The sequence below is a fragment of the Anguilla anguilla genome, chromosome 6, assembly GCF_013347855.1.
Source record: "Anguilla anguilla isolate fAngAng1 chromosome 6, fAngAng1.pri, whole genome shotgun sequence".
NCBI lineage: Eukaryota > Metazoa > Chordata > Actinopteri > Anguilliformes > Anguillidae > Anguilla > Anguilla anguilla.
This window is the reverse complement of record NC_049206.1, coordinates 11,067,939-11,081,420: the sequence shown is the minus strand read 5'-3', so window position 1 is coordinate 11,081,420 and position 13,482 is coordinate 11,067,939. Positions and strand designations below refer to the sequence as shown.

At 46.6% G+C, this 13,482-nt stretch overlaps 1 protein-coding gene across 3 annotated transcripts in view; it reads right to left on the bottom strand.

Annotated features, from left to right (window-relative positions):
* The window catches only part of usp33 (ubiquitin specific peptidase 33), a 28,596-nt gene extending 15,557 nt beyond the window's left edge, over positions 1–13,039 (bottom strand). The window contains exons 1-5 of one of the 3 annotated variants that reach the window (XM_035422375.1): positions 12,836–13,039; positions 4,032–4,170; positions 3,841–3,894; positions 3,262–3,324; positions 701–850 (exon numbers count right to left, since the gene is read on the bottom strand). In XM_035422375.1, coding sequence (XP_035278266.1) covers positions 701–850; positions 3,262–3,324; positions 3,841–3,894; positions 4,032–4,118 — 354 coding nt within the window. In that variant the 5' untranslated portion in view covers positions 4,119–4,170; positions 12,836–13,039. The remainder of the gene's footprint in view (positions 1–700; positions 851–3,261; positions 3,325–3,840; positions 3,895–4,031; positions 4,171–12,835) is intronic. The other 2 variants (XM_035422376.1, XM_035422377.1) reach the window with 2 other exon arrangements.
* Between the last annotated feature and the right edge of the window lie 443 nt (positions 13,040–13,482).

Sequence of the window (13,482 nt, the reverse complement as noted above, 5' to 3'; positions counted from 1 at the left end):
ACTTTCATTGTCAACAGATATTTGCCGTTATACAACAGGCCAAAATCAAATTTAAAACTGCAGTCCTACGAGTTCAATTTACTCAATTTTCTGCCCTGCTATACCAGTGACCAGACAAAACACAGACAGTTCTATTACATTAGCTACAGTACACGCTTCGCATACAAGTGAATTTACAAGCGCCCTGACCAAGCTCCTGTGCTGAATTTTTATGTGAAATAAATAAGGTCTCCTGCTTCAATTTTTTGGTCTCAGGGCTTGACCAGGAAACTGCTGAGAAGAACTAAAGCATAAACTGCCCAGAAAAGCTAAAGCATAAAAGCTAAAGCATAAACTATAAAGAAGAGCTAAAGCACAAACTATCCAGAAAAGCTAAAGCATAAACTATCCAGAAGAGCTAAAGCATAAACTATCCAGAAGAGCTAAAGTAACTGTAGGACCACAAATGAGCATTCTCCTTTTCCAAAATGGCTGCTGATAAAAACTGGAGTAAAGGAGACATTTACACAGTTTCCATAAAAAGCAATAGTGTAGTTTTAAGCTGATTTGCCACTGTATTTTTAGCAACTGAAACTAATCCGTTCCTTAAAAGCCGGTATTGTTGTGTTTGGAGGCCAGGCTGGATGGAGAGGGTGTGCTGGTGATTGTGGCTCTGGAGAGGTGCGGGGCCCGGGGCCTGAGGGCGGGGCGTGAGGCTTACCTGGGCAGCGGGCTGCAGCGGGGAGTGCGGTTTGCTGGCGGGGGGCGGGGATCGAGGGCCCAGCTTTCGGTCCAGGAAGACCTCTTTTCCACAGGCATAGCACCACACCCGCAGCGTGGTGAGGTTCACCGTCAAGTTGTGTCGTGTGTCCTACCAGGAAAAAAAAATTCATATTAGACCCGCAACGACAGCCAGTTAAACTGGTCTGACCAGAGCGTGCCCTCGCTAGACTGGTCCAATGAGAGAACAGCCAACTCAGACCCAGAATACGTTTGTCCAATCAGAGCACCACCTTGCTAGACCCACGCTAAACCTGTCCTATAAGAACACAGGTATACTAGACACACAAAACTGGTCCCATCATAGGACAGCCATGAAAACACGCATGATAACCCTGTCCTATCTGGGAGAAAAAACTTAAAAAAGCTAATCTGGTCCAATTAGAGCACGGCCATGTTAGATCAGAGTCCCTTATTTCACTGAGGAAGACAAACAGGCTGAATCTGACGCTCGTGGTGGGCAGGGAGGGGTCCTCCAAAACCAGCCAAAATTCTTATTACCGCAGCCGAGTAATGCCAGGCGGTGCTATTTCAGACAGACTGAAAGCTTGCAGAAAAGGCTTCATGCCACCCAGCCGCAAAAGCCTGCTTCCTACGTGCCAGCCAGCCAGCACAGTAGGCCCCTTTCCATCCCCGGAGGGGTTAGGAAACCGGTGACAGGCAGGGGGGGGGTGTGGGGGGGACAGTGCGAATTTGCGATTGCAGGGGGGGGTGCTCGGGCGAGGAGCCGTCGCAGCACGCCACCGCTCCACAGCTGTGAGGGCAGATGGCTCGCCAGACCCCCCCAGCAAACCCCCACCACCACCCCCCCCCCCCACTTCAAAGAAGCTCAATTATTAATGGCACAATATTCGCTTTCCAGATGCTATTAAGGGGAGAAATATCGCCGGTCTGAAGAGCAGGCCGAGACGTTTTTCAGGCAACGTGGAGAACAATGGCCTTCCTTCTCCAAAGTCAACCACCGGCTCTGGAGATATATTAACCTTTGGGTACAGCCAGACTAATTACCTTGCAGTCGTTTTCAGTCTGCGAGGAAATCGATGGGTCACCCAAGCCCCTGCAAGCAAGAGCTGGAAAGAGCTAGAAGCCTAAACTACACTATAAAGACTCTGCCTGAGGCAGCAGATCTAACGTCTCATTCTCAACCATCGATCTTCGATTGTCCCTCTGGGATTCTCACTGCCCACAGTATGCAAAGTCGAAACAATTACATTTAATATCACCTTCCCAATGAATTACCATTCTTTCCAGTAACACAGGTATCGATTTATAGACGTCCATGCAAATTATCTTTATAGATCAACCATCTCAAGTGAATGATATTGGCCAGAGTTAAGGTAAAACGGGAGTCTCTTCAGAAGCAGAAGTGATTCTTTCTCGAAAAGGAAGATCTCGGGGCCAGGAAAGGCTCCGTTTGCTCAAAACGGCGGTTGGCTGGTTTTCAGAGAACGTGCCAGAAGCCTTTCAGCCGGAGCACGCGCGGCGCAGATGTGACCGCGCTGGCGGCGACTCCAGGTTATTGACATAACCAGGTCACTCGCCGCATGACGGACCTCCGAACAAAAGCCCTGACTCGAGCAAAGCCACGGGATTAAGTGAGAAATAATTTTGCATTCTTGGGTCACTCGCCCCATTCAGGGTAATCCTTGCAGCTATGAACCTTTCTATGAACCGTCCTTTCAGAAAACCTATTCCATTTCTCCTCAACAGAAGCCTCCATGCTCTTCCCTGACATGTATCACAGGTGAAGAGTCAAATAAATATATATTTGCCAGCCCTGCAAAAGATGAAATAGGACACACACACACACACACACACACACAAACACATATTTTGCACGCCTTTTCAATAGAAGATGGCACAGGCCAGGTTGAATATCAATGGGGTCGACCGCTGTGCCTGCTCCCAGTATAGGGAGATGAATTATGGATGAGCTAACATGTGAGTTCTACTGGAAATGCAAACAGAGCCCATGCTGGGCTCTTTCAGCAGGCCCTGTGGATGGCATCAGGCATTCAGGCTGAGTATATATCTGCTCGGCTCCATGGTCCTTCAAGCAACAAACAGAAATTGGGCGCTCCGGAAACGCGCTGGCCGCCCTGTTTGCCCGAGCGAGCAGGAAGTTCGGGATGAGAGGAATCTGATGTGAATTTTCTCTTCTCATACTGCCTCTACAGCCAAGCTCTCTCTCTCTCTCTCACACACACACACACACACACACGCATGCATGCACAAAAACACACACACCTACGTACATACACACACACAAACACACAGGTCATTTTTACAGCTATCAGCACATTTTTCTGACGTGCGCACACAAACACACACGCATACACTCACACACACACAAACACGCGCACACACCTACATACGTACATGCACACACACACAGAAACACGCACACACATGCACGCACATGGGCCACTGTCTGAGCTGCATGTCCACACGGGCACGTACACAGCACACACGTAACTAGGTAAAGCGGGCGGGGACACGTACCTGAGAGTGGACAGTGCTGTGGTCAGCATGGGACTCCCCACAGCCCACATACGCGCAGCCGTTCTGCAGAGAGCGAGAGAGCAGACCAAACCACTCAGCATCCATGCGCCGTCCAGAAAAACATGCGTTAAAGTTTAGTATCAATGAAGCTTATCCCTGCCACACTGACACCAGGCGTCTCTACTAGGCTTTACCCAAGCATGAGGAAAACACACAAGGGAGGTAAACATTATTCAAATGACAACCATCGTGTTTATTTGCCTAAACAAATTTGCGATGCGCTGTAATTTCCACGCTTTAAGGTTATTCAAGGAAGCTGTATCAAATAGCTAGTAATCATACATTTAATAACATACTCACTATGCCAAACGAACATAATTGCTACCTTACACTGTTTTTATAGATTCCCACTTTTTTACAAGAGAAAGTGGCACACATGTGAAAGGGTATTACGTAAGAAAGTAATGAGAGCTACTGCCGCACGGTGAAGTTTAGGTTACCCTGCAGAGGCTCATGGGAAAACAGAGACGCTGTAATCAGCGCTTACATCACTGCGGCCTGCCCGGCTCACCCACTCACCTCCAAACAAGCCCACAAGTTTGGTCCACTGACTTTACAGTCCAGGCACTGGCCCTGCAATCACAGACAGTAAGGTTACGACACATCCACGTGCTCCTAAAATAAGATCGGCGTAAAGCCAAAGGGAGCCCTGCGTTGCGTTGCCACGGTTGCGCCGGGGCTGATTGGGGCTCTTGGGCGCGGCGACTCACATGAGACTTCTGGATGAGCTCCTCCTTGGTGATCTCACCCACGCACTCCAGGTGAGGACAGTCGCCGTTGGCCCCCGCTGGAGACATCTCCCCTGCTCTGGTCTGCTCTCGGCTGGGCCTTCTGCTCTACCAGGGGTCACTGTGAGAAGAGAGAGCAGCAAGTCTTAGATGTTGTACTTAATTTCTTAGTTTGATACTGTCTCACGTGTGTACCAACCTTCTCACGTACATATGAACTTACTTGGATACTTTCCAACTTAATTCCTCTTTCATTTTGTGAGTTACGCAGGTAATGCACTTAATAGCAGGTCTAGATTCAGCCCTAAGTTTCATCAACAGAGTTAATTTCTTTCCTACATACCATACTTAATAACATCTTCTTTAGATATAGCCTATATTTTCTTACCAAAATACTGTTTACTTTCATACATGCATACATATGTATACACTAACAGCTTTTCAGATTAAGTTTCACGGTTATTTTTTCAGGGTTATTTTTAATTTGAAGTTGGTAGACGGTTCGTCCCAGCTCTTGACAGGTCGTACTCAGTGCAGACTCAGGAGGAACTGAAACATGTTTAATATTCACCAGCAGCTTAAGAGGCTTCTCTCTGGAACCAGCACGCTCAGAGCCTAGCGCTCTACGGTAGCTACGGCTTTAAGCCTGGTACGACTGCGGCGTTTGATTTTTCAGATCTACAAAGCTGCGGCAAGCCCTGGAGGGCAATTAAGGGAGCGAAATCAGGGCTAAAGCGCGCAGCGGGTAGCGTGTAGCGGGCTTCCACTGCCGTAGTACACATTCACCAGAGCGTCAGACAGCCCTGCAGACTCTTCCTGAAGGGCACTGTCTCCCCATCTCTCCAGGACACACCGGCCCCCACGCACCCCCCCCCCACCCCTGGATTGTTAGCAGGGGTGCAGGGGGCACGAGAGGCAGAGGTCTCACACATGCACTCAGCGCCAGTCTCGCTGCCAGTGGAGGAAACCGTCGAGACGGGACCCCGTCACTACAGCTGTCAGCCTCTGCCACTGCCCCCACTCTGATGTGTGCCACTGCATTTTTAACAAGGCTGTCTACAGCAGCCCAGCTCACAATGTTCTGCTCCGTGTGTGTGTGTGTGTGTGTGTGTGCGCAAGAGACATGCTTCTGTATGCGTAAACTGTGTGTGTGTGCATGTGCGTGTGTTTATGAGACACGCTTCAATATGTAAACTATGTGTAAGTGCGTATGAGTCAGAAGGAAACACAGAGCATAAGCACACCCTGTCAATCACAAAATATGAAATGTGAAGAACAAAGAAATGCAGCCTAAGGAAAGGAATACGTCTGTACAGAATTCCAATGCTCCCAGTCCTTTACTTGCAAGCAAGCAACATTTCCGAAACATCGTTTATCTGTGAATAAATCACTGGAAGCACTGAAACAGTGTGAAACAAGAGCGCACACGAGCAGGCAGGATTCCGTTTCCACACACCACTTCCTCCCGCGAATCTGCACTGGAGAGAGGTCAACGAAGAAACGGCGTAGCGAACAAGCCTGTGGGTCTCCTTTAAGCTTTCTGCAGCAGCCATGCCAACGCTGAGCTCCACACCGCCTATGGGAGGAGCTATGGACACGCAGCCACGCAGATCTCACGGAGGAACGCGCCCCGCGCCGCCAGCCAACCGTTCGCTATTGTGCAACAGACATGACTGATAACGGCCGTGTTTATTGCGCGTGCAGCCAGAGTAGAGTTCATTCAGGAAACACGTTTAAAAACACCCCGAGGCGTCCGAGGTCAGGAGGGGTTCCGCCTAACCAGGGTGCGGCAGGTCGCATTTCCGACCTTCCTGGACTGTCACCAACGGACTGCCGGTTTTAAAAAGGGGTCCGTTTAAAACGTGGGGGGGGGGGGGAAATTTCCCGAAAGGGGTTTACGAATACCGCAAGCGCATATTTGGCACGAGGGCAGAGCGATTTCATCACCGTAACAAGCTTGTGGAATGACGATTATTTGTGGATCCCGGTGTTTCCGTGACGATGGTGGGAAACCGAGCCTGTCGGTGCGGTTGGCTGGGCGACCACGCCTTCGCCCGACACCCGCTTTTGAGCCGAGGATGTGAAACCAGGAAGGCTTTCACAGTCTAGGAACCCCGGCCGTCTTCTGCTCAGTCCTGCAACGGCCCAAGTTTTCTGTTCAAAATGGAGGAATGGCAGCCATCTGTCCACAAACCACAGGGACAAGAGGCCAGCCTGCCCAGTGGAGACAACAAGGCTGGGCATTTCATCACCATGAAACGTGGGAAAAGCCAGGCTAGGCACGACAGCAGGATAAACATAGAGCTTTCACACTGCAAGGCTAGCTGCACTAGCGCACTAACATTCACAAGGCAGCTGCTGTGAGGTGAATCATTTTATTTGAGGGAAAAAACCTAGCGCTGGAAAAACAGACTGAGTAACAGTGTGACTAAAGAAAATTACGCCGTTTAACTAAATTGCTTAAACAGCAGCAAAGCATACCGAGTGACAGAACACTGTGAAAGCGTTAGAAAGGCAGTGCAATGTACTATCACTAAGACCTGTACTCTCGATGTTCTCAAACTGTATGCTGGCACTTACTAGAAGGTTCTGAGAGGGATTGAGGTGGTCATGTAATACATGTGGTAGAAAAAAAAGTGACTGAGCACATATACACTCTCCACAGTCACTCAGACTAGTCAAATGACACTATGCAAAATACATGCACAGCAGCAGTCAGTCTAAACACGCTGTAGGCTATTTGATACTGTATTTGAACTTGTGTGAGGCCATATTTTAATGAGGTATGGGTGACAGAAGATTTGCTGAGGAAGCGGCTCAGGGGCTCGGAAAGCTCTGGAACCGCTGCATGACAAGAATCCATCCACAAGACTACAGCCCTACACCAATTTTACCTTTACAATGGAAACCTGAGCCTCAAATTCAGACTCCAATCAGACGTGATAAATGACGGTCGCCAGGCAAACAGAGGATTTCAGAGACCAATCGGAGGTGCCCTTTAAATGCAGAAGAGTGCCGTGGGAGGGGACCTGACACCGTGCGCCTTCTAAGTAAAGTCTCATTTACACTCCCGGTGCCAGTCCCAGCGGGACCCCCGTTTTCGTTGGGAGGAGAAAGGGGGCTGATGTTCCATGTAGGGCAGGGGGCGCCTTTTCAGCACAGCTCAAAGGGAAGGGGAAAAAAAATAAAAAGGAACCCATGGATTATCGAGGGAAATACGATCCAACATCACGTAGGCAGCCACGAGCTGGAAAAGAGGACAGGAGACGTCCCAGGAGGAGGAGAGAGGAGCAGAGAAGAGCGGGAAGGACGGGGGGTGTGTGTGTGGGGGGGGTCGACAATAATCGTGTCAAAATGAGAGTTGGGCGTGGCGGTAAGAGAAGCCAGCCTCTTACAGAAAAGCCTCCACGTGACCTGCAAAGCCACACAGAGTCAAGGTCTGAACCGCGCACAGATAAGAGAGGGGAAGGGGCATGAGAACAGCGTCCGCTTCACCTCTGCGCAGGGTAACGCAGATAGCTGCGTTCCTGCAGACGGCTGCAGCTGCATTTTTAACGCGTGGAGATCCGCGTTCCAGCCGCAGGGCTCCCGCCTGGGAGTGGGCAGCTCCATGCCGCCATTCGCGGTTCCCAGTTTATTAGAAAAAATACCTTTAAAAAATGGTTGCATATCGTCACAGGAGCACAAAATGGAACAAGCCACAACTAGGCAAGAGAGTAGCTATTAAACGTCACATTTCCCACAGACAGAGCCTACTACTGTACATAAATATGATGCTCATTTTCGCTTCTCCAACAGTGTTAAGCCCCAGACCCAAACAACTGCTGACGTGTCATTTATAGATGACAGGAGAGATAAAGCAACAGCACAGAGATTCGACATCTTAAAGAGACTGTGTACACACACACACACACACACACACACACACACACACACACGAGCGCACGCACACGTACACACACAAATTACCCAGATTAGATAACACATATCACGGGTGCCGTGATTAAGTGCGTTTCCACCCATGCGAGAGCGAGGGTTTGACAGCAGAGGCCGAGAGGACCGAGCAGAAGGCCGGCCCTCTGGAAGGCGGGGCGGGGCGTCCGTCCGCAGGGATGGACAGCAGCGTCTCCTCAGCTCAGCGGAGCCGTCGGCCGGCATCCATCACGGCTCTCCGACCGGGCCGCTTCCGGCCCCTCATTAGCACAGCCCCGCCGCGAGCGCCGCTCAAACCCACAGCTGCGCGAGCGTTTTCACAGCTGACACAGACACAGCACCGTGCACAGTCACGCCTTATGAAACACAAGCAGGACAGGAAGTCTGGAGCTTTTTAATGTGCTAAAGAGGACCGGGCTATGTAATGGGGTTGCTAGGCATTCCACAGTGAAAGGACCCAACACAGCCAGACTCGGGTTTTCTTTAAACCGCTCTACCAAAGGTTACAGCGGGAAATTCTGCCAGTAATATATGTAAAATCTGCCGGCTCAAACAGTGTGCATGTGTCCCAGGCAGAGATAAGGGAACATTCTGTTTTTCTGAGATTTCAAGATGCCAGGATGGAGACAGACTTAATTCTCTAGATGCAGACACAGTCTCGGTCCCATTTTAAACCTCAGGCACGCTCACCGATTTTGTAGTCTTCGCCCCCCCCCCCCCCCCCAGAATTCAGGAATGGAAAAATACTGTCTCGAACTGCACTAGGGCCTAATTCATCAGCCAGACAGCGACACAAGCAACAGGCCTAAATGAAAATGGAGCCTTTTGACATTTTGAATTCCATACCTTTCCGCAAACACAGATCTCGCCAACATCACAGAACCACTTATATGCAGGACACAGTCCAGGAGCCGGAGAGCGAGCATTCCACTCCATGCATTAGCTGGGTGGGTATGTGGTTTTCCTTAAGAACAGTAAAACGGACATGGACTCAAACACATCCAAGAAGTCTTTTAAATGTATTTAATGTGAATTACTGTGATACAAACGGCAGTATACATGAGCAAGCATAGTTCAAAAAACACATATGCAGGGAAGAAAAACTGGAAGCAAAGAAATCTAGATCTGAAAAGCAATATGAGTGAAGCACTAAAACCAAGACCTGACATAACCCACGGCAATGGAGAAATAATCTCATTAACATCCAATTATGAGGCACAAAACGTGAACAAAACAACAAAACCTACGGTTGATTGACCTACGGCTTTGACAAAAAAATCAGAAAAATCAGTCCACAGCCACTCATCCAAAGCATGCCTTTAACTGGAGTAAAGTTCCTTCTTTCGCCTTTCCCTGGAATCTTTCCAGAAGAAATCAATACCTTCAGATGGTTTCAGCAACAATCACAGGGGATAAAAGTGCCCTTTTTTACGAAACTGAGCCCTTGCAAAATCTTTAATGCCTCCATGGCTATCTCTGGAGAATATCGGTCCTATCAATGGAAGCACTGCAGACCCATCCTGTGAACTCCGCAGTCAGAAAGGAGGAGGACTTCTGAAACCAAATTCAAATCCAATGAAAGAATATCTTGTTCTTTACCATTGGCGCACACATCCTCAGCCTGTCTGAAACATCTAGATTTGTATTATTCTGAGATATGGCCGTTTGAAGAAGGTACATCACTATTATTGTCTCTGTCAGTAAAATAAAATGATTTAATCAGGATGAAAGATGAACAGAAGAGTTCAAGTAAATGGGAGAGTAATCCAATCTACTTAAAACATGCAATGTCAATGGATCATAGAGGCCAATTAACAGATGATAGTTCACAATTATTACGCCCTTAAAACCCCAGCTGATAAGTGAGGTGCTAAATTTTCCTGTATTATGGGGCTAAAGCAGTCCAGAAACACAGGAGGCCAGCTTCGCCATCTTTGCATTTTAGTGCAGCCATTGTAATAGGGGCTAAAGCTCCACGGTCTTATAAGCGTTGGCCTATCCTGGAGTTATGCTTCCAGTCCACTGACCTGGCAGGAGAGTCACTGCCCTGCAGTTTATTAAGCAGCTAGAGATGCCATTTAGCAGCTCATATAATATTAGTGTTGTATGAAATATTCATCAAACACATATCAATCAATCAAATTTTATTTATATAGCGTACTTCACAGCAATTGTCACAATACGCTTCACAGACAACCCTGGCCTAAAGCCCCACAGGAGAAAGCCTAAAGCAACAGTGGCAAGGAAAAACTCCCTGTGGCAGATGGGATGAAACCTTGGAAGGAACCAGGCTCAAGGGGGAAACCCATCCTCCTCTGATTGGCTCATATGCAACGTATTCCCATGATATTCATGTACTGAACAATTATGATGTCATTAAGCTGGATTGCAGTTACTGAACGTTGCTCTGCTAATATTATAGGCCGTGTTCATTTGCAGTTCAGAAGTTCATTGCACAATTGTACCATCGCAAATACAATTACATAACCACTTGGATTGTCTACTGTACATGGTTCACAGATGGTGGAGGCACAAAATTAACATCAGCTAGCTACTACTACTACTACAGCTAGGGAATTCACAAACTAACATCCATTAGATTGGTTCGATCAACAGTATCCTATTGCAGATGCAAGGAGAAAAAAAGTGTCACCATTTATTGCCAATGTGATACAAAAAACAAAACAATAACCCCATCATCTCCATAAGAAAATGGTCTTTCTCTCGTAGAGAGATGATTACTTACAGACAAATTGATGTTTAATGCAATCACAGTGAAAGCAAATGCATCAAAGAGCAGCCATGGTTTAAATTGGAGATTTAAAAAAAAAAAAGCTACAGAAAAAGTACTGGCCATTTAGCATTGCTACTGTTCAGTAGACAACCCAATTACAGACACATAATACAATGGGTGCCTCAGTGCATTCGCATCAATGAGCCATTGATTGGATTACATCTAGGTGTAGTACAGAGTACAACCACGAGCCGTGACAGAATAAAGGGGACGCAACATGCTATTCTGCATTTTGATTTTATTTTAAAAGTACAGCTGAATTTTTATTCTGTATTGTGCATTCTCTAATTTGAAGGACCAAAAATCCTGTGACACTGATTTTTTTTTTTTTTTTTTTCAGCGGTGGAGCAAACGTTGTCAAGCACAAGAACGTGAACGACTCCCGTGAAAACGAACAACACATTCAGTGCCACTTAAATGTGATAAATCAATTATTGATGCCAGTTCTGCAAACAGTCCATCATTTCACATGCTGCACTAGAAGTAGAGCGAGAGACAGTCAACTGAGGCTATAATTTATTGCCTTTCTGAGTACTGGTGGATTCCTATAACTCGTCTAACTACCATAGCTAACTACAAACAGTCAGCCCGGGTCCCTTGCTTGCAGCTGAAATCATGAGCGATGATAATGATGACGAAGCAGACAACCAAGATATCGGCGGGTTATCAGTTGACAAATTGAGTAAATGATTTCCAGTCCAACTGAATACAACACAAACGTGACTTGGTGAAATAAATCCACATTAAATCTTACGCCCAACGTAATCAAAAAGAAAGGGTCAATCGCAACTGATATGCAAGCGAAAAGTAAAATGCTCCAAAATAAAGTTTACTAAAATCGCAGGTCCAATTTGAAAATGAAAACCACACCAAGCGAATAGAATTAAAATAGCTAGCTACACGATACATAATCGTAAATATTTCACAACAGGATTGCTTTTATTTGAACCTATTATGCTTAAATACAATTAACAAAGCATGAGAAATAATTAACTAATGCACTGTGGAAGACGTAAACTACACTTATTCCTGTTAACTCGGAGGCTCGTATATGGGAGATTGGACGAACGTGACAGCCAAACCAAAAAATAATGCAATAAACAATTTTTCATAATTTTACAAAAGGTTCGTCAAAGGAACATTGGTTTCCTTTGTCAGTTAAAACGCAGGCGGTGTTTGCAGGGGACACCTACAGTGTAACTTAACGTTACAGTAACTTCGCTGTTTGGCTACCCTACTAGTGTTATATGATTAATGAACCAAACAGCGACGTAGTAACACACTAGCAATATTAAGTTAGCTATTCTGTGATCTACGTGCAGTATGACATTCTATGGATCTAGATTACGTCTTTCTCTCATCATGCTAGTCCAGTTAAATTAGGTCATTACCACAATCTTTGGGTTATACAAGAATCGCACATATGCAGATGAATGGTTCTCCAATATTAGTTAACTCTAGCAAGACAGCTACGTAAATGTTAACAATGTGTCTTGAGAGTTAGCAACCGACCCAGTCTAGCTTGGTATGAAGGCACAGAAATCCAGTTTCGATTAGACAAGCGGTTTTGGAAACATCGATCAGATGTCAGCACCTTCGCAGCAGTGTTACTAAGCGATACTTCTTCTATCGTAGCTCCTAAAATAGCCAGGCAACGTTATCTAGACTAGCGACTTTCTTCCAGTGCCAAATTATGTGGTCTGAATTAGCCAGATAGCTAGCAAAGTGACTCGTTATGGACTTAGCAAGTTAGCAATATAGCTAGGTGAGTTAGCAAGCTGGCTAATATTATAACATTACCCGGGCTAGCTAGCTACCTAGCTGCATGGATATAACGTTAATATCAGAACGTTGTCCTTCTGCATATACTATCTGAGAATAAAAAACGATCGACCTATGGACTTTTATAATCGACTGCCTGTGTCATTAAAATTAAATCAACGCCTCACATGTAACGTTAGGCTACTGACACTACAGAAAATGCGACTGTCCTCTCTGCACCAACCGACACAGCAAGCTAGATTGATAGCCATCTAGCTAGCCGACTTTTTCATCTTACCTTATGAAATGAAGATGTAACGATGTTGTTAAACCCTTTTCTCTCGGTTGTTATTCGTTTATCCGATCAGACGTCTTCAATATACCCTTCAGCTACATTTTTAAAAACGCTCTTAATTTCCAACGACAGAACGCGACCAAAGCACTACTCAGCTTCCAGGTTGGCCCGCTCCGCCCTGTGATGCTACGAGACAGCTTCTTCCGGTTCTATGAAAAACGAAGTCGGCAGACGCTGTGCCATCTAGCGGATAATACTTGCACTTGCACAACTAACGGTTGCGCATTGGCAAAGGAGAACTGAAAGTGAGCTCATGCTCCCAGAGCACACCCCAGCCCCAACGCCCCCGTATGCCAAATAAGTGAATTACGCCATCAGGAACATCAAATTCGCGACAGGTACTGTTTGATTAGCTCTTCCATTTTAAAGAGTGAAGCAGACAAAGGGGTACTGAACACAACATCCCTGATTCTGTTCAAGGTTGAACTTCATGGATTTAGAAGTGTTCACGTTTTCAAACCAGTGAAACGGCACCCAGCTGACATGGCCCAGTAATGATTACGTTAGCAAATAGATTCCAATTTACAATTTAGCCAAATGGTAACTTACTTATAATGTAAATATACTGAGATTCCATGCGCCAGCCAGAC